Genomic DNA, 23,659 nt, shown 5'->3' with positions numbered 1-23,659 from the left:
AGGAAGGCAAAGAGAGTTTTGTAATGTTTTATAATACTCAAAAGGTGAAACCTTTCACCCTTACCTTAAAGGTTTGCTCGACCCATTGATTTCAGCAGAGGAGAGTTAATCACGTAACCCAGCAACCAAGGATTGAACACAGGACCTCTCACCGACTATATAACGGCTTCGGTCCAAAGCACTCAATCATGTGTTCACCCTCAATCACTGGGCTATGCCCGTGGGGGCAAATATTTGGTCAAATAATTAAGTTATGAACAACGTTTTGAGAAAAGTTGAGGGAGTTTTTCCAAAATGTTATCAAATAACGTTTAAACTCAGTAACGTTTAATCTCTTTATTTTTTAACAAACATGTAACTAAATAAGGTATATAATGTTTAATTTTTGTTGATAACTTACAAGCGGTCAAACCGCTTAACCAAACACCCTTATAATCGAAACTACTGACTTACTTAAGCACATCAAGAGATTATATCTCATAGAGTTTAATTCATGTTGTTAATAATTGAGTTTTTATTCCTTAAAAGTAAACAGTTTAATTCAAATAAATTTTGTAACTTAACAAAATAAAAAAAAATGTGTAGTATCCACTAAAGTGGTAATTAAAGTGACATGAAAACTAATATATCCTATAAAAAAAACTCAAATTTGAGTTTTTTGTCCCCTATGATGCGAAAACGATTTGGGAGTGCCATTTTGGTATTTCCAAAATGTTTATTGTACCAAAACACTCAGAAACACACACACACACAAAAAAAAACGTTTTTGGCCCTTTTTTTAATTTTAAAAACATTTTAAGCCTCTTCATAATATTAAAAAATATCATAAATACATTTCTCATTTGGAAATGTTTTTCCATCCTGAAAAGGTTAGAGGTAGGAAAATTTTCATTTCTAAGATGAATTTTTTTTATTTAAATTAATTATTTATTTCTAATTAATAAGTCATGATTCATGATAAAACTTATGTTTATGTTTATTTGAATGTATTATAAATTTATACTTATTTTTTGATTAAATAACTATTTTTTATAATTTTTTATATTAAAAATATATTTACAAAAAAGACCTATATTTTTTTTATTTACACATTTTTTTTATGTTTTTTTTTTAAATGGCATTTCTTCATTTTCGTTTTATGTCATATTTGTTTCCCATTTTCTTTTCCATACAACCTATCGGTCCCTTGTGAACAACCTCTCTTGGCTTTTAGGCCTGGTCGAGGTTCCCATTGATTAGTGTCTTGCTCACAGCTGTGGAGGCAAGTGGCCGTACAAAGGAGAATACTAAATATACAAAATTGAAGCTGCCCTTCTACAATTGTCACTGTCTCCTTAGGCATCTTCTTGTCCTCATTCCTCACTATCATAATTAGTTTCACACACACCAACTAAGATTTAGGAAAGAGAAGACATCAGAGAAGTTCAATTCAGAAAATGCAGTTTCTTCCTCTGAAAACATGGAAATGGAGGATGGATGGATGAACATGCTTGCTTGCCCAAACTGAGCCAGAAGATGAACATGCTGAGCTTGAATCCAGTTGGGCCAAGAACAGAAATCATTTGGAGCTCCCAGAAACCACCTGTGAAATGAAGTACAAATCTTCCTAATTAAGCACTCCAAACTATGGTAGCTCAGAACCGAACCCACCAGATCAAATCGAACCAAACATCAGGGGTTGGCAAAATTGGTTTGCAATGGAAATATATTCTTGAGATCTAGGAGGCTATGATCCAAGATTGAGATGAGTAACTTACCCGAGATATTAATGGCTTGGCATTCTCTTCCCACTCTATTGCCCACCGGGCAGACGACCCCATCTCCAACGCACCATTCCTCAATGATTTCAAAGCATTACATTCGTTGGGAAAACCCTTGAAGAGCATCTGCATTGGTTGCCAATCCAAAACATAATGAATTGAATGTAAGATCTTTCATCCCATGCACTATGGCACATTATGTTTGATGTGGAAGGAATTTTGAAGTAAAGCACACATTTTTCTGGACAAGTTTTCCTTCCTGCTCAATAATGTCAACTCCAGAAATAGTTTCCACCCAAGAGTGACATTTTCCTAGGAGGGCCATCCAATTTCAACATGCCATTTCATGTGCCTATCCTGTGCTTGCTCTTTTACCTTCTGGTTTCAAAAGCCTAGGTTTGTAGTACGGGATAACCATCCATAGTTCATAATTTCTTTATTCAAAGAAAAGGAAACGATTCTACATTTCACTTCACAAAATTTCTCACCCCTACCATTTCCCCTCCTCCTCCCTGCCCGACCTCTCAAAGAGGTTTTTTCTTTTTTGGTAAGTCATAAAATTTAAGGAATGTGAAAAAGGACCAACATATACTCAGATATGAGCTGCAGAAGAAGACCGTAGAACAGACTTAGATATGTGTCAATTCGAAAGGGCTCACCAAGAGTTCATCAGCTAGCTCTGAAGATGATGAGAAAAGCAGCCCATTTTTTTCAACTTTTACAAGTTCCTCTATGCTTCAAAAAAGCCGACAAACGAAGTTGAAAGTGTCATTTTCCATAATAAGAGAAAGGTAGAAGAAAAGGGTACATGAAAACTTTACCAAGAGTATGAAACAGCACAAACTGGCAGTCCACAGCCAAACATATCAACAACCTAAAGAGAGAGTTCCAACAAAACAAAACCAGTTATACTAGTAAAGTTCATTCATCTTTCTAGCATCAGAAGGTAATAGGATGTTGGCAGACATATATACCTTCATTGGGAGATCTAAGCCAGATGAGGAGGTATGCAGGCAAACGCCCAAGTCAGCTGACCCTGAAATTGTAGGCATTTAGCTGATCAGGGCAAGAAAGTTCAGAGCAACTACTCCTAACAAAAACACCAAAAAAATAAACATATAAATATAAGCAGACAATATAAATCACCTACCAAGAAGTAAAGGGTAATCCTCAGCTGATAACCACATGGTTCGAAAGGCTACACGTTTGAGGTGCAGTTTCCTTATTTTCTCTTCGTATTTTTCCTTTTCAGGCCCCTTACCTTCATGTAAGTTCAAAAGCTTTCAGGTCAAAGTTAAATAAGACAAACTTGTTCTTCTCATTCGCTAACAGAAAGTTTTAAATTTAGGCATGAAAAAACCAATTTTACCTGTAATGATAAATAACAACCTTGGGTACACAAACTGCTTCCCATCAGAAATTTCCTTCCAAACAAACTCATCTCCGGTGGAGTCATCTTCATTTAAGAATGCAGCAACACGTCTATCATACATAACTGCTGCTTCCAGAAGAATGCTGAAGTCTTCATCTGGAGTCCTAAAGGAAGATTTCACACTGATAAATCACTTGCTCAGACCTAAAAATTCTCACTGAAAATATTTTTAAAACAAATAAATTAATTAAGGACAAATATCAACACCAGCGAAATATAACAGGGCACATTAGAAGGAAGATGTTTCTTTTATCCACAATAGATATTGACATCACTGAAAAATCAGTTAACAAGGTACTTAGAAGAGGAAACATTTCTTTTGGGTAACACCATTCTAATTATCAATTATACACTTAAAAAAATACACACCGTATTCATAAAACAAAGAACTTTGTACTTCTGAGCAATGAACTTGATAATCATTATAGCTAACAATGATTCAGCAAACAGTGATGTCAAGAAAATAAAATTGAGTTTGAAAAAGAAAATACAGCTTATCGTAGATCAAGAAACAAAGACAATAAGATCATGAGGAAGCATGCTGGCAACCAAAATAAAATAGAAGATGAATGCACATAAGACATAATGATTTCTGTTGCCTCAATGCTAAAATCTACCTAGACTCATCAACTCTCACTCTCTCCCACATGGGGGAGGGCAGTTCACCTCATTGAAAAAAGACAGAAAAATTGTCAACAACCTGTATTAAGAAAGAATTAGACTCACCAGCTTGTACTGCTAACAATAAGTGCTGGCCTGTTTTGTTTCAAGATGATGTCATTGCTAACCCGGTGTGTAAATAGAGTTTCATTTAGATCAAGGCTCCCCACAGCTATTATTCCTACAAGACACAGGTACCTTATCTCAAATGAAGGCTGACGCAGACTGAACCTCAACTGAAACTAAAGGTAAAAGATCTTTGAAGTAATTTGCATTACCATTACTGATGCAATCTTGTGAACCATATGGCTGATTAAGGTGGCTGTGTATCCTACAAAACAACTACCACACACAGTTTATTTTCAATTCTCATCTCAATGTAGCAATTAATTTTTCCCTTAATGGGGGATTTTATTGAAAAACTCAGTTTACCTCGTGTTTCTCCTCGAGGGAAGCAGGGCGAAAAAACTCTGGAGGCTGATCATAGAGAACTGTTGCTCTAAAAATTAAAGAAAAGGAAGACACCAAAGCACTTAACAATGAATGTGAACAGAAAAATGCTGGATATTACAAACTTTGAGCTGACCACCTTACTTGATTCCCCAGTTTTGTTGCAATTCATGTTGCATTGCCCTTGTCACACATAAGGAACCATTTGCCATCTTTCCATAGTGCTTTTCAAACCTAATTATGCACAAAAAACTCACACTTCATGTCTACAGACAAGAAAGCCCTTCAAAATTCCAAAGAAATGTTAACAAGGCATTGAAGTATACCAACGGTACAGTGCCACAAAAAGACTACTTCTTCCAAGAGACAATGCAAGTAAAGTATATCCAAAATTATGCCAATCGATGATAAATACAGCATGCCTAAGCCAGCTTGCCCATTTTACAGCCACTAAAGTTGGAACAGATGGTGGATTCTGCAGGAAGCAGAAACAAAGTACTTTATATCAAGGTATCATTCCAAGCATGTAAAACTCAAAAAATAAATCTGACTAGAATTATGGTAAATAAAATGTAGACATGCAAAATTAAAGGCTAGAGGCCACCTCAACTTTTGAAAGACAACATGATAAGCTGCTGTTTTAGTGAGTATGTAGAACATAATAAAAGAAAAATACAAGACTTCTGTAGATAAAAGAAGGGAACTACAAACTAGTAACTTTCTTTCCAGAGCTTCAGTAACCCAATACACAATCCAATAATATAAAAAAAATAATGCAAAAAGATACAAGTATTTCAGAAAAGCAATAGCAAACTTTGGCCAACATTTCTACAGACATTACAAGTGCTATTGGTTAAAGAGTTAGCCAAGGAAATGAACTTCCAATCTAATTCTTAAGATATGGGGAAAAAAACAGGGCATCAAAAAAGCTAATAAAATAAATTGACTTCAAAATATTAAATAAATACCAGTGTTTCACCCATATAAATCCTTCAAAGCTCACCTGCACTATAAAAACATCAGGAGCGGGAATTTTAACACAAAGAAACCAGAGAAGCATAAGAAACTGTATCAATGGCTTGAGCAAAAGCATCAGAGGACGAAGAATCTTTGGTAAACTCCGTGGGATTGTGGGCCACTGTGTCTGTAAACCAGATTTAGAAAAGAAAAATGATAAAAAATAATAAATAAGTACAATGAGTTTCAGAATGTTGAAATAAAAAACAACAAACAAGTAACACTCCCTCACAACCAGTACCATTTTATGAATATGAATAGATTGGTTCTCTAATACAGCTGAGTGGGGGTCAGAACCTATCCACAGAAGCAAGGGCATAAAACAATTAGGATACACAAAAAGCATTATGAGATTAAAGCAATGGATAACCACATAAATGTATCATTTGCTTAACACTTAAGTTCTGTAATGCAATTTTTCGGGGGTGGTTCAGCTTAAGTTGAGCTCCCAACTTTAACCAAAAGAATCTCCTAACACAGCTAACATGGACCTCCAATGCCACTTTGCAGCAAGGGCATTCTTAAAATTGCAATACATAAAGCTAGTTTCTCTGTTGAAAATGCCAAAATTAGTTGCTCATATTAAGTGATCCAAAATCATCCAATCAAACCTTTTGTTTTCTGTTCTTTCTTTTTTTTTGGGGGGGGGGGGGGGGGGGGGGGGGCAAGGAGTACGTTTTAAACAACAAAAGACACCAATTCAATGGTGTAATTCAGAGCTTTACCAGAGATGGTATGAACCCAATTATTGTACTTGGAAGTACATTATTCATTGAAATCAAATACAAAGCCAAATCTACCCCCAAAAAAATCTCATATGAGTCATCAATGGTTATTGAAGGTATGTCATGCAAAAAGTTAAAAGCAGAAACAGAGTTTCATTGTGCCAAATTCTAAATAGAAAAGATGTAATGTATGATGTCAACAACTACATGCCTGATACATGTTTTATATTCTGCCCACATACTTTTTGTTAAGCATCTTACAGCTACTCAACAAAAACGTACATATCAGACCACCAAAATACAGCTCTATAATTCATGGCTTACCTCCATATGCAACAATATCCACCTCAAACCCTGCCTGCAAGAGAAACAAAAAGATCATAAATCAAATACCATAAATATGAAAAGCTCATACGACATTCAGCAGTGCATGTAGAAAAGCCAAAAGATCCTGAGTAGTACATGCCACTTGGATGTTTCTAATTGGCTTCATGTGATGTAATGGCAGGCGTCCTAATATAACCATTTAACACGTCAAAACAAGATCCAGGTTCCTTGTTTTCCTTTGATCCCCACATTCCTTCTGCCTCTAGTTATCACTCCCATAATTCCCACTAGATTGCATCTGTATAATTTTTCCATACCTGTAACTGCCTTGAAATAGATATCCACTACTAAATTGTGAAATAAATAATCTTATGATAAGGTATTATATGAATCACAGGTCAATTCTCCATAAAACAGCCATTAGGAAGAATTATACCAATGATAAAAAGCTGAGAGAGAGAGATAGTCGTTCTAACTACTTCAACTTCTATTCATTCTCCTGACCTAGATTGCCTTTCACCTAATAAGCCTTCATTGGCCTTGAAAATCTCTAATGAAAAAACTTAAGCCCAATAGTCAATCCATAAAACCTCAAAAACTAGAGAAGACACCCTCCCTCTCTCTGCACTCCATTGAAGTTATTTCTGTATTGATAACATGTGTATTTACACGCATATATACAAATACAACAGATTTAGGCAGTGATGTTCTAATGAAGTGTTAATTTGCAAATTTGGCATAAAATGAAGATGGTCTGTTAATGTGTCAATTTCATGAATAGGAATGCTTTGTTTTGCGGAGAAAATTGAACGTTGTAGGTTTATGGTTACAACATCAATATCAACACACCAAGTCTTTGGTCCCACAAAGTTCATGGTTGCCACCCAAAAAAGCTGATGGAGGAGATTATTGTCACAATGCTGGCTACAGCAGTCTCCCTTAGTGTTCTTGGCATGGATGCAAAAGGATGGTGACAATGATGTCAATGGGTCAAGGTGGGCAACAAGTACATTAGTGGATTGGGGAGGGAAAATGACTGAAAAAAGATAAAAGGGAAAAAGAAAGGAAATTTTTTAAAAGATTATTAGAGTAATTTTCTCTCTGCAGAATTGGTTCATACTCATACATACATAAAACTAGTGACATGCATTCATTGTTCTCTTTGATGAAGATCATCAGTCTTGCATATTACTCAAACAAAAGAGCGTTAAATATATTCTATCCAAAAACAGAAAGGGCTAAATATACATTCAAGACCGCAATGAATGTGTCTTGGGAGCAAACTATAGGGAGTAACTAATCCTCCTAATGACTAATCAACAATGTTCTATGTTAATCCTGCATTAGCCTCTATGGTAGTCCTGAGGGGTTATGTATCAACAGGCAGATCATGTAGCTAGAACATTCCTAGTAGATTAATACTTAAAATATCTACTGCCAAGAATTTTTGACAAGCATGTCAAATATGATCAGCGTTCTTTCAAAACCCAGCTTCTGACAAGTCAAAATCCACCAACGTTCAGTGAATCCTCAAGAGTTAATTTCCCAGTCACAATGAGCTTTATCTGTTAGAATTTCACTAAATTCCGAGACTTCTCAAATCGCAAAGAGAAAAATAAAATAAAACAAATAAAGGAATCCACTTTCCGGTGCTGGATAACAAATTAAACTAAAAAATTGAACTCATATGTATGAATCCAAGTTTAAACTTCAAAATTCACTCATTGGCATGCATAAAGAACACGAATGAATGAAGAAATTCGAGAATGAGATAAACCTGAAGGGCAAGAGAAAGGGCATGATATTGCATTCGGGGGCTGCGGCCGATATCGCCGAGAACAACTACCGCCGCTCTGCCCCGCCGACCGATCTTTGCCTCTTTGTTACCTACCAAAAGAATAAAAAAACAAAATCATCAGATCTTTGTTTCGTTATGGTATGAAATTAGAGAGTTTCCAGCAACCAGAAAGCAAAGAGCCTTACCATCCATTCCGCAATCTTCTCTCTCTCTCTCTCTCTCTCTCTCTCTCTGCGGAGATGAAGACCGATCGAGCTTGAGAACTGAGTTGAACGAGTTTCACTCGGTCAGCAGCAATTGCGGTTCCGGATATAACCCGATTCGGGGTTTCCTGTCATTCTGATCCGATTTGGGCCAATTGGGCCACGATAACTTCGACTGATTTGAAGAGTTAATTCACCCGTGATTTTAGCCAGTTAAATGAGCTAAGGGTATAAGTGTAATATCCGGTAATTTTTTTTAAAAAAGAATAAGATATAATAATTTTTTTTAAAAAAAATGGCCTGAGGGCACTTTGATGAATTGGATTCATATCCCGAGGGTATTTTGGTAACTTGCTAAGGGGTTTCATTGAACTAGTTTTCCAAAGTATAGGGCCTTGCTGTAAATTTTCCAAGATCATTGGGTTTTAGCAAAATTCTCATAAATTTTCAAAGCTTAAAGTGAAAACTTAAGTCGGGGGTGAGTACCGGTATAATTTATAGAAATTATGATATAATATATCAAAAGTTAATGACAAAATAAAGGCTAAACTAAACTTGAAAGGGTCGGAGTAAAAATTCAAAAAAGATAAAATTTCATAGAATTTGGAAAGGGTCGAAGTGAAACAACAACATTTGATGATGTGTACGATGCATGCAGGAAGATGGTGAAAACACATGGACAATGCACATAAGGTTAGTAGATGTATTTCATATGTTAAAAAAAAAATTAAAGAAAATTTAAAAAAAATTCGCAAAATTAGTTTGAAATAAAGGACACGATCAAGCAACTTTGAGGTTTGAGAAATATTTTGGTCATGTCTTTCGAGATTGACACAAAAATTAAAAAAATAGACCCTAATACATAATTTAGCAAATAAAGTCGAGTTGTTCTCCCTAAAACTTATATTTATTTCATATGCATTATCGATCATTATATTTATTATTAATTGTGATGCATGCATAAATTTATGCTATTTGCACTAAGCTTGTCATTACCTAATCATAACAAAGATATGAAATTAGTCTAGAAAATTATTTACATTATTCTTAAAGTTACGACTAATGCAATGATCCATGTAAATTGCATCTTGACTCGTAGATAAATGTTAGGCAGTAATCCTTTATAATAAGTCAAGTCACATAATGATTATGCATTATGCATGAAAATATTTTTAAACCCTCACTAAATAACCCAACATTTAATATAACATATTCAAATGTATTAGGTAATTAATATATCGATACTAGCAAAAATAAGGAAAAGATACATGACTTTGCTAGTAAGGGCATTTTTGTAATTTTACATCATTCTATATCTAGTCTTTATTGTCGTTATGGATAATGTAATTCTAAACCCTATGTTTTATCGATGTATGAAACTACATTTTGAATTAATACATATTCCAAGTGACATATTTCTTCATTAAGTTAAGATCTAGACTACATTCTATATGTTATTTTGACAATCTATTTTAACTTTAATTTTATTGAGAATGTTGTGTTATGGGGTAAAAAGAGAATTTCGAAATTTTTTTGAATCTAAATATAATTACTAAAAAAACTTAAATTTTGAATGTTCTACCATACCCAAAAAGTAATGTTACAATAAGTTTTTTATTTTTTTTTATTTTATAGGTGTTTGAATTTTATAAAGTATTTTGACTAAATAAAATAATTAAAATATCAATGTTCTTATTTCATATTTCCTTAAGCTTTGCACCAACTTAAAATAAAATTCAAGCGAGTTAATATATGTATATGCTAGGGAGGTGTGATGCATTTGTTTTAAGAATTGTCGACTTACCTATTTTATTAAGGGTGTGTTTGATAACATTTAGGTGGAAAGGAAATCATTTTTCAATTTACATGGAAAACAAAAACTATCTCCCTCAGAAGAAATTTTTTATGAAAAAGAAGTAAAAATATGCTTTAATGATTGTATTATGGAATTCAATTCCATAAAAAATATAGTGTGTCAAACACTAAAGATGGAATTCAATTTATTGGATGTGATATTTTTTATATATTTTTTATGTTATCAAACACACCCTAAATGACTTTAGTAGTAAACATATCCAAATAAATACTATAGAGTGTGGTGTATAAACATTCCAACATCTCTTTTTGTCTCGGGGCATATCCTATTACAAATAAAGACTTAAAAGTGACATTTTGTAGTTATAATTTAATCTTTATATTTTTAAGTAAATTTTAAATAAATAGAGTTTTAATATAATGTAGAGTTTTCTTTCAAATAACTGAATGTAACTGATAGAATTTTTCTTAAGTTTATTATTGATTACATATTATAGCTTAACCATTGGAAGTGAAAATTGCATCACATTTCCTAGCACCACGTATAGAGCTCAAACAATTCATAACCAAATCTATATTTTTATCCTGTATTTTTATATATTTTTTATAGGGTAAATTATATGAAATTCACTACACTTAGAGTCATGTGCAACTCACTCCTGTTCTTTCGATTGCATCAAATAACCCCCTTACACTTTCAAAATGTTACAATCAGCCACAATTTGTTATTATTTTATACAATTTTGTACAATAATCTACATACAAAATACATAATTCTATATATAAATTTTCAATATATAAAAAAAATATAAAATTTTAAACTTTTCATTATTTCAATTACACCCCATACCTATTTTTTTTAGTCAATTTAATTTATATAATTTAATATGTAAAAAAATATTAAATTGACTAATTTCACTTTATTATTATTTTTTACACACATAAAACTTCAAGAGTTAAATTAACTAAAAAATACAAGTATAAGAGTATAATCGAAATAACGAAAAGTTCGAGTTTCTACTTTAAAAAAATTAAAGTATAAGAAGTAAATTAATTTAAAAATATAAGTCAAAGGGTATAATTGAATGAAAAATTCAAATAATCACACGAAAAAAAAAAAAAGTACAAGAACAAAAATATGAATTTAGCCAACAATTCATCCAATAATTTGTGAATATACACAACATTTCCCTCTCTTTTCTACTTAAAAGAACTATTTTCACAACTTAAACCGTAAAATTTTACTATTCCACAAAGGCTACTCTATTTGCAATGTATTTCAATTACTACAATTTCTTCAACATGATAGTTGGTGACCAATATCCTTCCAAGCTTGTCTCCCACACTCCTCCAAATTCATATCAAAGTAACACCCTGAAACACCACAAATTGTCCCTATCATCCCAAAACCAACAAACCATCATCAAATTATGATCACTCTATGAAACATGGAAAATGATTTTTGGTCCAAAAATTGGATTCAAAATCTGCCCTTTGGGTGAGCCTCTTCATCCCATACATATGCAAGGGTAGAATGGGATTTTGGCCCCAAATTTCGAACCAAAAATCATGGTCCATGAAACAATGGAGGAAGCTTTTTCTCCCTTTTCTTCAGCCTTTAGTATCCCAACATCATCTCTAAATTGGTAAGACAATGATTGTAACAAGACAAGCCATGAGGTGGTAGAAGAAGATGACTTTTGTGTGTGAGTATATATGTGTTGAGAATACGTGGGTGTGTAAATTGTCTCAAATTGCTTGGTTAAGAGGAAGAATATGGGTATAAATAGTTTAAATCATAAATTTAGATTTAGGTACTAAAGAGTATTCAAATTTTGTGAACGGATAAATTCATACTCGTGCACAGCTATCAATCATCAAATCAATCGAATAAAAAAGAATAAAATAATATTTTTTTTATTAAAAATTTATTTAATAATATATATTATTTTTATTTAGCTTAATACATCCAAAAGTCCCTCAACTATTACAAAATATGACATTGAGTTTCTTACCTAAAAAACCTCAAGATTCGATCTTTAAACAATTAAAAAGATACATTTTTAGTCTTTATCGTTTACATCCATTTGTACGTGGCATCACGCACTGTTTAAGGTGCGTGGCATAACAAATTCGTGTATATAATATTGTTAATTGTTAATATTTTGTGTGATTCAAAATGATTTAATATTATTTTAATTGCTGTTAAAATTTTGTATTTCATAGATACCTGTGGAGGAAGCTTCAACGAAGCTTCGCTGGGAAAACCAGACAACGTGGCCGATAGTGGCCGCGGCAAGTAGCCCGTTGTGATGAAGCCTATTCCGACAGAAGCAAATGACGGCAAAGCCCACTGTGACGGTGACGATGGCGATCGAAGGGGAAGCTGACGGCCATGGCCGTGGCCCTCTCTCTCTCCCCCAATTGATTTCTTGCAGCCTGGTTAGCTATATCGCCCATGGCCGAAGCAAGCAATCATCATACCAAACGATGGCTTCTCTCTGAGTTGGGCACAACTAAACACATTGGGGATGAAGCTGCTAAGAAAATAGAACAACAAGGGAAGAAATAGAATCGCATCTTTCATGTTCATGATTCTTTCTCTCGATGCCATGGTCCTGGGTCTCAATTTCATCTCTAACTTTTATGATTCAGTTTCAGCAGCAGACTAAGAAATGATATGAAAAGATTAATGGCATTAGACTCGGTGAAATCAGACTACTCTTGGATTTAGGGATGGCCACGGCCATCACCCCCATGGCCGTGGCCCTCGGGACAAATTTTTTCAATCTCTTTATATAAATTAAATAAAAAAATAAAATTATTAATTAATTATTTTTATTAAAATTATAAGAATTTATAAAAGATAAGAAAAAATAATTTGAGACCTCATTAAAACCTTATTTGAGTAAAATTCAATGGAACAAAATCTCAAATGAAGAAAAAAGAGAATCTTGCATTGTAAATATTGCATTAAAAAATGAAAACAACATATTTTAGTCTACATACTTCCTCTCGAATTTTCGTAAGCATTTCTTGATTTGATTAAACTTTCTTTCATCTAAGGTTGTCAAAAAATATCCAAAAGTCGATGAACTGGACCAAATCGGATCGAATCATGCCTTTTGGATTGGTTCTATAGTTCAATGATTAAGTTCTGGTTCTAAAAAATTAAGAACCAATATATTTAGTTTGGTTATTGATTTTTTTATCAAACCATGGTTCGAACCGAACTGGAACCGATATTATACTTATATATATTATAATTTTTTGAGAATATATATATATATATACATATGCATAAATAGTATCACTTTTTAGGAAACTAGTGAGATTCATGAACTCTTTTATTTCTAACATTTTATGCGCTATTGCTATACTAAATGGTCGATGTAATCTCATTTGATAAGATAGTCTATAAATTATTTTGTTTTACTTTTACTTCAAGACCTGAAGCATTAATGAAGTTATGGTTTTATTTTAATTAACAAATTTGTTTGTAATTCTATATTTTACAAAAATATTTAGAAGTTAAATGTTAATTGGATAAAACCAAAACTGATCCGGTGTGACAGATTGGTTATGATTTGATTTTATATATGTAATGGTTCGGTTATTGGATTCTTATAGAACCGAACCAATCCAAACCATTAACACCCCTACTTTTATCCTCCACAATTAATTGAAGTAAAAACAATCGTCACATGTACTAACAAAATCAAAATAGCAATGAAATCTTCTTTTGATAGGGTACAAGTGGCAACTTCTTTTGTTAATTCTTATAAAACCGGACCAATCCGAACCATTAACACCCCTACTTTTATCCTCCACAATTAATCGAAGTAAAAATAATCATCACATGTACCAACAAAATAAAAATAGTAATGAAATCTTCTTTTGATAGGTACAAGTGACAACTTCTTTTGTTAATTTTTTTTAATTTCTTATATACATATATACAAAAGTTTAAAAAAAAAATTGTGCCCCCCTCACTTGTGGGCCCTGGGCTGTGGCCCTGGTAGCCCTGGCCCAGGGCTGGCTCTGCAACCCATCACCCATCCCCAGCCAGCTCTCTTTTTCTCTCAACAATGACTGTGTTCATCGCACCTGCCATGGCGAGTGGGTGACAGCTGCATTCATAGCGACCATATGTGTGCGTGTGTTTGCGTGTATTGGAAGGTGGGTGATGGCCGCAACCATGGTTGGGGCGATGGCCGCGGCCATGGCAACTAGCGGTGACTACCATGGCCATGAACCTGTATGTGTTTGTGTATTTGTATATATATATATATATATGTATATATGTATACAGAATCGGGTGTATATATATGTGTGTGTGTATATAGGTTTGGAATAAACATAATGGAACCGTTTACTCGCATTGACAGCAAAGACTAAAAGAGTAGCTTTTTAATTGTTTAAAGACCTAATCTTGAAGTTTTTTAGATAAGAGACTAAATGTCATATTTTGTAATAATTTAGGGACTTTTGGATGTATTAAGCCTTTTTATTTTTATCTAAACACCATTTTGGGTTTCACTCTATGCACGCATTCCCGAATTTCTCTCTGCGTGTTCCAAAATTCCTGTGGTGGCTGTCGTGACTTTTCTACTTCCTTGTCGAGGTCAAGTTTAGCTATTAATAACTAAACCTCCGTAAGCATTTCTTGATTTGATTAAACTTTCTTTCATCTAAGGTTGTCAAAAAATATCCAAAAGCCGATGAACTGGATCAAACCGGACTGAATCATGCCTTTTAGATTGGTTCTATAGTTCAATGATTAAGTTCTGATTCTAAAAAATTAAGAACCAATATATTTAGTTTGGTTATTGATTTTTTTTTCAAACCATGGTTCGAACCGAACTGGAACCGATATTATACTTATATATATTATAATTTTTTGAGAATATATATATATACATATGCATAAATAGTATCACTTTTTAGGAAACTAGTGAGATTCATGAACTCTTTTATTTCTAACATTTTATGCGCTATTGCTATACTAAATGGTCGATGTAATCTCATTTGATAAGATAGTCTATAAATTATTTTGTTTTACTTTTACTTCAAGACCTGAAGCATTAATGAAGTTATGGTTTTATTTTAATTAACAAATTTATTTGTAATTTTATATTTTACAAAAATATTTAGAAGTTAAATGTTAATTGGATAAAACCAAAACTGATCCGGTGTGACAGATTGGTTATGATTTGATTTTATATATGTAATGGTTCGGTTATTGGATTCTTATAGAACCGAACCAATCCAAACCATTAACACCCCTACTTTTATCCTCCACAATTAATTGAAGTAAAAACAATCGTCACATGTACTAACAAAATCAAAATAGCAATGAAATCTTCTTTTGATAGGGTACAAGTGGCAACTTCTTTTGTTAATTCTTATAAAACCGGACCAATCCGAACCATTAACACCCCTACTTTTATCCTCCACAATTAATCGAAGTAAAAATAATCATCACATGTACCAACAAAATAAAAATAGTAATGAAATCTTCTTTTGATAGGTACAAGTGGCAACTTCTTTTGTTAATTTTTTTTAATTTCTTATATACATATATACAAAAGTTTAAAAAAAAAAATTGTGCCCCCCTCACTTGTGGGCCCTGGGCTGTGGCCCTGGTAGCCCTGGCCCAGGGCTGGCTCAGCAGCCCATCACCCATCCCCAGCCAACTCTCTTTTTCTCTCAACAATGACTGTGTTCATCGCAGCTGCCATGGCGAGTGGGTGACAGCTGCATTCATAGCGGCCATATGTGTGCATGTGTTTGCGTGTATTGGAAGGTGGGTGATGGCCGCGACCATGGTTGGGGCGATGGTCGCGGCCATGGCAACTAGCGGTGACTACCATGGCCATGAACCTGTATGTGTTTGTGTATTTGTATATATATATATATGTATATGTATATAGAGTCGGGTGTATATATATGTGTGTGTGTATATATAAGTTTGGAACAAACATAACGGAACCGTTTACTCGCATTGACAGCAAAGACTAAAAGAGTAGCTTTTTAATTGTTTAAAGACCTAATCTTGAAGTTTTTTAGATAAGAGACTAAATGTCATATTTTGTAATAATTTAGGGACTTTTGGATGTATTAAGCCTTTTTATTTTTATCTAAACACCATGTTGGGTTTCACTCTATGCACGCATTCCCGAATTTCTCTCTGCGTGTTCCAAAATTCCTGTGGTGGCTGTCGTGACTTTTCTACTTCCTTGTCGAGGTCAGGTTTAGCTATTAATAATTAAACCTCCGTCCCTCTGTTAGACCCAACGAAATCCCAATCAATCTCTCTTTCTGCGAGAGTATCCAAGTTTCTCCCTTCCTTCGCTTTCATCCCACACAAAGAGGAAATACCTTACAATTTTGCCAGCTTTGACCGTCCGAGGTTGTTGTTCTGCCAGAAAGATCGTTTCATACTGTTAAAATTATCGTCGTTGTCTGCTTGCCTTCAGTACAGGGCAATTCTATCTTTAGCATAGCATAAAGACGCGACTCAATCTAAGTTGTATCTCTATCCTTTTTGCTTGTTGCAATGGTATTGTCATCGTCGGCCATTGCTGCTTGTTTTTGTTGTACCAATTTATAAATATTGTTCTATACCCCAACAATGACTTCTCAATTCAAAAGCAACAAACACAACAAAAGATTGAAACAAACTGTAACATGTGTTTGATGTCACAAAAAAGAAATCCTTGCAGCAAGATCATCACACATTATTGGAAGAAGTTGAGCCAGCTACATGAACATATAATTTCGAGAAAGAAAGAATATACAGCGACAGCAGTTCATCCATCATTATTGAAAAGCTTAACATGTTCAAGATATATTTAGACTCACTGAAACATTAATGAGTTCTCCAAAACGAAAATCATGCTTCTGAGCACATAATCGATCAGTGATCTTCAAGTAGCGGTGATTTGCTTACGTTTTGAGTATGTTTTCATAACCTTGGCGCAGGGCGAGGGTGAGGAACGTCCCATTCAGTCACGATGTGATCGCGAGTGATCTCTTTTAGTGAGCGGCAGCCACTTAATGCCATGGTTAACTCAAACTCTTCGCGCAGCATCTGAAGTACTTTTCTGATGCCAGCTTCGCCTTCAGCAGCCAATGAGAACACCACTGGCCTTCCAATCTAAAGATTGAGTCCACGAGCAAAATTTGTTAGCATATGTTTGGTTGGGTTTGATATAAGTTATAAAGACTTGATATCTTCTTGCTGTTGGTGGTATCTACTTACAAATATGCCAGAGGCTCCAAGTGCCAAGGCTTTGAAGACATCGGTTCCACGGCGAACCCCACCATCCAAGAACACAGGCACACGGCCTTGTGCAGCTTTCACAACCTAAGATCAAATGAAAATTTGGTAAACACACAATGTAAACAATATTTTGGGGGAAAAAAAAAAAAAAAGCAACTACTGTGAGGTTCAGATACCTCTTCCAGAGCCATGATTGTGGCAGGGACATAATCAAGTTGGCGAGCACCATGATTGGAGACGATGATACCAGCTGCTCCAGCTTGTATGGCTATCCTTGCTGTACGGTTCAATGCAGATGTCAGACATCTTATCCAGCAGCAATTATTGAAAGAGAATGTTGAAAGGAAACAATGAAGGAATCAACTATTCTTACTATCTTCCGCAGTGAGGACACCCTTCACTAGGATTGGCAGTGAGGTGATTGACTGAAGCCACTTCACATCCTATCCATATGCAGAAAGTGACCACTAAGAAGGGATGTTCTTTTCTAAGTCAAATCTTTAAAGGCAAGCATATGTGTAATGAACAAGTTTATCTCCACTGATTCATCGAACCATCAGGGCGCCTACTAACATACCTTCCAGCTCAGAGAACGATCAATTTGACCAGCAACGTATGAAGCTAGTCCAGAGTCATCAGCCTGCGTCATCCATGGAACATGTCAAGAACATAATGAGAATGTTCACGAACTCTATTAATTAATCACTGACGGGTATGTTAGCAACTCACTTTATTCATCGTGCCAAGGTCCAATCCCTCAAAGTTCTTGAGTGTCAAAAATGGTGGTAAGGTAAATCTGTACGAAAACCACTTAGAAGTGTTCTTTGACAGTGAGTAAAAACCCAATGTATAAAGCTTTTACCCTTAAAAAGCATAAATATATAACAACAATAACATATCCAGCCTTTATCCCACTATGTAGGGTCGGCTACATAAATTCTAGACTTCTATGTGGATTACGCCCCAACATATAGTTTGTCTAGAATTCATATTTGGATCCGACTAAGTTTTACGCTGGCTATCAACTACCTAAGCAGAAGTATGATCATCTAAAAAGAAGGTTCAACCTCATATGAAATGTTGTAACAATTTTGCAATTAAATTGCAAACCTGTTCTTGATGTCAGCTTCTCTGCGACCCAGCCTCGGGGTATCGACTGTAAGGGCTATAGCCTTGAAACCAGCCCTTTCAGCTCTCCTCACAAGTTGAGCAACTACATGCCTGTCCTTGTACACCTGAGATAGGAAGCAACAGAAATCTCACTCAGAGACAACACATAATGATTAAAATCACAACTTAGGAAAGCAAAATTAGCAGTATTGAATTGAAACTCAGGTATGTTACGTAATACTCACATAAAGCTGGAAAAAGCGGATTCCAGGTCCGGTTGAAGCAACTTCTTCAACACTGGAAGTTGCCCAGGAGGACAATGTCTGAAATAACCAACAATCAGTGCACAATTAAGAGAGAATGACAACTATTTTTCATCCTAATAGCATTCAAACACTGCAAAATAAGAAATAAAGATTTTCATAGTTTCGGACTGCAAAAAACATTTGTCAACACTACATAATTGAAAGTCCATGACAAAGTTGTCTTGATGTCAATTTTTAGAGATGACTTCCGCTCTTAAATATTGTAGCCAGATACAACCAGACAATTGATGTGAATACCACAAGCTACAGTTCTACGTTTCTAAACATTTGAATCACATAAAAGAAAAGTAAAATCAATATCACTTACATTGGCTTCAAGTTCTTTTATAATTTTTCTGTATTCTATTTAACTTAAATCTGAAACATGACTTTGCCATAATAACATCCAAACCGGGGGTAGAAAATGCATGTTGTGGACTCTTTATGAGAGGGTCAAAAGTTATGTTTGTGACAGGCCGTGATGTTTGAAATGTCTGGTGTTTGTTCATAGCCAAATTAAGATGCAAATTTGATCCGGATATCAGAGGGAGAAGCTAACCATGATTGTCCCGGCTGCTGATGCGGCTCTAGCAGTTGCATACTCTCCTGCAGGAGAATTAAGCCATTTCATCAGACTGGTAATGATGATGTTTTGAAGGAAGTTAGGTCACAAGTAAATGCTAAACTCAATGGTAACACCAGAGAACAGTGATTTTTTTCCTTTTTCTTTTTTTGATAAAGTCATTTGTTCAAGGATAAGTTTGCCAGTAACAGAATTTATGAGTATCATTATCAACATCAATTATTTCAACCATTGCATGGCAAGTCAAACATGAATTTTCCAGTTTCAAGGAACCAAATATGGGAAAATGTAACCTCACTAGAACTACAATCTTCATTGTTACTTTCAGTAAATGAAAATACTCTGAAAACTATGTTCAAAATCCTATAGTTTTAAGATTGTTGGCTATTGGGGTTGCTGTGGAATGCATAAAAATGGTAGACACAAGCATGACTAAATTCCCAGCAAAATGACCAAAATCTCCGTTGCAAAACAAAAGCCAAAGTACAGGAATAGAATGGACAGTTGATTGACTGAGGCTTCCAAAACATTGCTCATTACAGGTTCAAATTCCTTTCAATCATCTTTTAAATGTAAAGAACAAGATTGTTCTTCCAAAAGGCTGGTTGTTGAAGTTATGCCTACTTGGTCAGTTAATTCCTAATCAACTCTAGGACAACCAAATTGAATTGATCTTTGCTAATCAGCTAGATTAGAGCTCTGCCTCAAAAATAAAAGCAGATGTATTTGAGGAACAGTAAAAAAAAAAAGAAAATGCATACCTTCAGGGTGAGCCATTTTCTGCATGGCTGTTGGAGCAATCATGATGGGCATTGATATCTTGAAGCCCAAGACAGTGGTGGTCGTATCTATCTTGCTTACATCAATAAGAATACGGGGTCGAAACCTGTATTCCATTTAAGAGTCTACATTAGAGGAAATACATAATTGGATGGTTAAATTCCTATGTTGGAATCAGGATTAAATTCACATACAAATTGGAGAAATTCCAATGCCAAGGTTATGGAACTTTTGAATCCAGATAGGAAGCTTACAAGATCCTTGAGAAAGCATTTCTGTTCTCTGCCAAAGTCCACTGGTCCTCTGCACCTGATGCATAGTAGTCAAAAACCATCTTGGGCAACTTTTGCTTGGCAATGCCCTCATACTCCATAACATTGGTTATCTCCATGGTTAAGGTTGTTTTTTCCACCCCTCAGAAATTCTTGATTTAACATGAAAAAATATATTTATCAGCAAAGTTATTCTGCAAGAATACTAAAAAGTTCTCTATATAACATGCACTCCAAGAAGTAAATATAACAGGTAAATATAGTAAAATTTATCACGAGTAAAATCTTCCCAAGGTACTCGTAAAAGAAATAGGACATGTAGCAGATAAATTACTATGCCATGAACAATAAAACAATGTCATGTGTGTAGATCTTTGATTTGTCAAAAAATGGGAAAGGAAATGATATTATTCACATAAACTATTCTTTATGAGTAACCAAAAAAAGTACTTCATGCTATCAAACATCTATTCATTTTCTTCTCGGTTTCTCTGAGAAGTAAGTACACTTTTCTCCTCTTTTGTTTTTCTTCTCCTCCAACTATCAGAGAAAAGGTCGGATTCTGACACATAAAAGAGTGCAAGGATGGAAAAGGATAAAACCCACAGCAATGAATTACTCATAAGCTAAAACAATGAATTATTACTGTTTGAGAACTTCCATCAAACCCTATAAATGAAGTGCAAATGGCAAACCATTTCAAGCCAGAAAACAAGCATATATGTACATATAAGAGTGTGTGTGTGCGCGTGCGTGCGTGTTCTTCACCATGAAAGTGGGCCAATTGACCGACTACCAGTTTCATAACATAAACAAGGAGATAATGTAAGGACAGGGAGAGCAGTTAAAACGTAGAGCAGAATGAGAAAGAGGATATGATTATGCACAAATCAGAATAAATATTCACAAGCTAAAACAATGAATGCTACACCTCAAAAATTTCTATCAAACCCTACAAATCATGTACAAATAGGCAAGCCATTTCAAGCCAACAAAGCATGCATTTACCCATATGCTTCACCATGAAAACAAACCAACCAAGTATTCTAAATTAAAACAATGAATGCTCACTGTTTGAAAATTTCTAGCAAACCCTACCAATCATTTTAACAGATATTCCTCACCAGTTCCACAACACAAACAAGGAGATAACGTAAAGAAACACAGAAGCAGAGGAGGAGGAGAAGCAAACCTTGGGCTCCAAGAGCTACAGAGGAGAGTTTTGGACAAAACTTAGAGAGAAAAAGGACAGAGCCAAAAGAGAATGGCGACTTTATAGAGAACTGGGAAGAAGACAAACAAGGTGGGGTTGATGGAGATAAGAGAACACTGAGTTGAGGATTGGTTTTTGGAGGTGGGTATTTCAAACCACATCCGATCAGGGACGCAAACGGAGGCGTCTCCTCCACACGACCCTTGTGTGCTTCACAGAGCGTTGCTTCATTATCATCCCACAGCCCAAAAAATTGTTCAAATTTGTGGCGCCCTCTGTGTTTTGTGGGTAATTTTTTCGTATTTTGGAGAGGTTTTTCTCCATCTGTCGCCATCTTTCATGGGCTTTTTTTTTCCAGTTCGAGCTTGAATATATAATGTGGTGTGAAAGGATTGGCGGCAGCAGGTTGGATAAAATTGAAAGAAAATAATTTTCCCGGAAAATTTGTAAGCCACAAATGCAGCGGTTGAGTGCTGCCTAATCCTGAATTGAAAGCCTGGATTGGATCTGATTAAACTGTAACCGGCTTCACTGTCATAAACAAGAATCATGCTCGCTAGATATACACTCATTTTGTACATCTTAGGTTACGTAAAGGAGTATTATAACCAAAATACCATGTGCCTCACATGCACCTCACGCGCCTCTATCGCCTCATGAGGGATTTTTTTGTCATAATATCCCCTTATGTAGATTAAGATGTACAAAATGAGTGTACCAATAGCATTTTCTCATAAACAATTGTAAATGTTTATAGGATCATGCTAGTTGTACAGGAGGCCACTTACAGGTAGGTGTAGGGGTAAGTTAAATGACAATTTTGTTCCGCTTTCTCTCGTCTTAATGATCATTTTGCCTTTTTTTTTTTATCCTCTCTCTCTCCCCTCCTCTCTTTTCTCTCTCCTCTCCTCTCCCTTTAACAGTTGGATTAATTACATCAATAATCACTTAATTTTGTATTTTATTACTATTTGATCATTGAATTTTGAAATGTTATCTATTAGTTACTAATATTTCAAAATTGTTACTATTCAGTCACTAAATTTAAAAATATTACCTATTAATCACTAATATTTCAAAATTATTTCTCATTTGTCACTCGTGAACTTAAAGTTCAATGACTAACATATAACATTTTAAAATATTAATGACTAACATGTAACATTTTAAAGTTCAATGACTAAGCAGTAACAGTTTTGAAATATTAGTGACTAACAGGTAACATTTCAAAGTTCAGTGATCCAACAATAACAGAATACAAAGTTGAGTGATTATTGGTGTAATTAACCCTTTAACAGCCCCCGTCGCAGCCTACCTCACCCATTACTACCTCACCTGGCCGACGCTCGCCCCTCGCCTAGCTGACTACAACCTCGAGAGGCGAGGCGGCTAGGCGAGGATGCAGCAGACGACGAGCAATCAGGCAAGAGGCAAGACGCACGGTTAGCCAAGTGAGAGACGAGGCAGCGGCGGGCGTCTAACGATGAGTGCAAGGCAGATGTAGTGGCAAGATGAATGATGTGAGAAGAAGTGTTGAAAGGGAAATAAGAGAAAGAGAGAGAGATGGGGGAGATAAGATAAGAGAATATCACAAATTTATCACGATAAATTCTCAATTTATTGCGTGAATATCATTTTGTAAACCCGTGTGTAAAACTATTTCTGTACAAATAGCATTATCCATATTTATAATAAGCCACACGACAATATTTAAATTTATAATTTTATATTTATTATAATTTATACGTAATATTACAAGCAATGCAAACTAATTGTCAAAACTCTTTATTGATCAAATTTATATTTGTACCCTTGTTGTTGTTACCTAATTATAATAACTAAAATTATTTATCTTGTAATCAATCAAAACAGAGTCTTTCACCATGACAGAGGGTTCGGGATGCCACGAACGAGGCCATGTAGA

At 34.8% G+C, this 23,659-nt stretch overlaps 2 protein-coding genes across 3 annotated transcripts; both read right to left on the bottom strand.

Annotated features, from left to right (window-relative positions):
- Nucleotides 1–1,186: 1,186 nt before the first annotated feature.
- On the bottom strand, nt 1,187–8,520 carry LOC127792690 (UDP-glycosyltransferase TURAN). 2 transcript variants are annotated; one of them, XM_052323312.1, is made up of 17 exons: nt 8,355–8,520; nt 8,149–8,258; nt 6,369–6,402; nt 5,561–5,616; nt 5,306–5,446; nt 4,629–4,777; nt 4,447–4,536; nt 4,285–4,351; nt 4,131–4,194; nt 3,919–4,033; nt 3,130–3,296; nt 2,911–3,021; nt 2,735–2,796; nt 2,582–2,634; nt 2,420–2,495; nt 1,758–1,886; nt 1,187–1,582 (listed from the first exon to the last, which is right to left on the bottom strand). In XM_052323312.1, the coding sequence occupies exons 1-17, from the start codon at nt 8,359–8,361 to the stop codon at nt 1,559–1,561; spliced, it is 1,455 nt and encodes a 484-aa protein (XP_052179272.1). In that variant the 5' UTR covers nt 8,362–8,520; the 3' UTR covers nt 1,187–1,558. The 2 variants fall into 2 exon arrangements, 1 of the variants encoding a protein (XP_052179272.1); XR_008021172.1 differs by lacking the exon at nt 1,187–1,582 and having other exon boundaries at nt 1,810–1,886; nt 2,420–2,490.
- Nucleotides 8,521–16,906: 8,386 nt separating this feature from the next.
- Nucleotides 16,907–21,880, bottom strand: LOC127792519 (glycolate oxidase). Its single transcript, XM_052323039.1, has 12 exons — nt 21,715–21,880; nt 20,505–20,674; nt 20,232–20,356; nt 19,447–19,493; nt 18,828–18,905; nt 18,583–18,707; nt 18,202–18,268; nt 18,050–18,112; nt 17,846–17,915; nt 17,649–17,749; nt 17,452–17,556; nt 16,907–17,346 (listed from the first exon to the last, which is right to left on the bottom strand). The coding sequence occupies exons 2-12, from the start codon at nt 20,639–20,641 to the stop codon at nt 17,155–17,157; spliced, it is 1,110 nt and encodes a 369-aa protein (XP_052178999.1). The 5' UTR covers nt 20,642–20,674; nt 21,715–21,880; the 3' UTR covers nt 16,907–17,154.
- Between the last annotated feature and the right edge of the window lie 1,779 nt (nt 21,881–23,659).

Source organism: Diospyros lotus, chromosome 15, assembly GCF_014633365.1.
Source record: "Diospyros lotus cultivar Yz01 chromosome 15, ASM1463336v1, whole genome shotgun sequence".
In the NCBI taxonomy this organism is placed as follows: Eukaryota; Viridiplantae; Streptophyta; class Magnoliopsida; order Ericales; family Ebenaceae; genus Diospyros; species Diospyros lotus.
The sequence above is the reverse complement of the archived record's forward strand: the minus strand, read 5'-3'. Positions and strand labels throughout refer to the sequence as shown.

Excerpts from the sequence above, each read along its gene's own strand:
- LOC127792690 (XM_052323312.1), bottom strand. Across the intron at positions 4,034-4,130 it reads ACAAGATTGCATCAGTAATG|GAATAATAGCTGTGGGGAGC; the intron begins GTAATGCAAATT and ends TGTGTCTTGTAG. Across the intron at positions 3,297-3,918 it reads ATTGTTAGCAGTACAAGCTG|GACTCCAGATGAAGACTTCA; the intron begins GTGAGTCTAATT and ends ATCTTCCTTTAG.
- LOC127792519 (XM_052323039.1), bottom strand. The coding sequence starts at position 20,641 with ATGGAGATAACCAATGTTATGGAGTATGAGGGCATTGCCAAGCAAAAG. Across the intron at positions 17,916-18,049 it reads ATCGTTCTCTGAGCTGGAAG|GATGTGAAGTGGCTTCAGTC; the intron begins GTATGTTAGTAG and ends GCATATGGATAG. Across the intron at positions 17,557-17,648 it reads CAATCATGGCTCTGGAAGAG|GTTGTGAAAGCTGCACAAGG; the intron begins GTATCTGAACCT and ends ATTTGATCTTAG.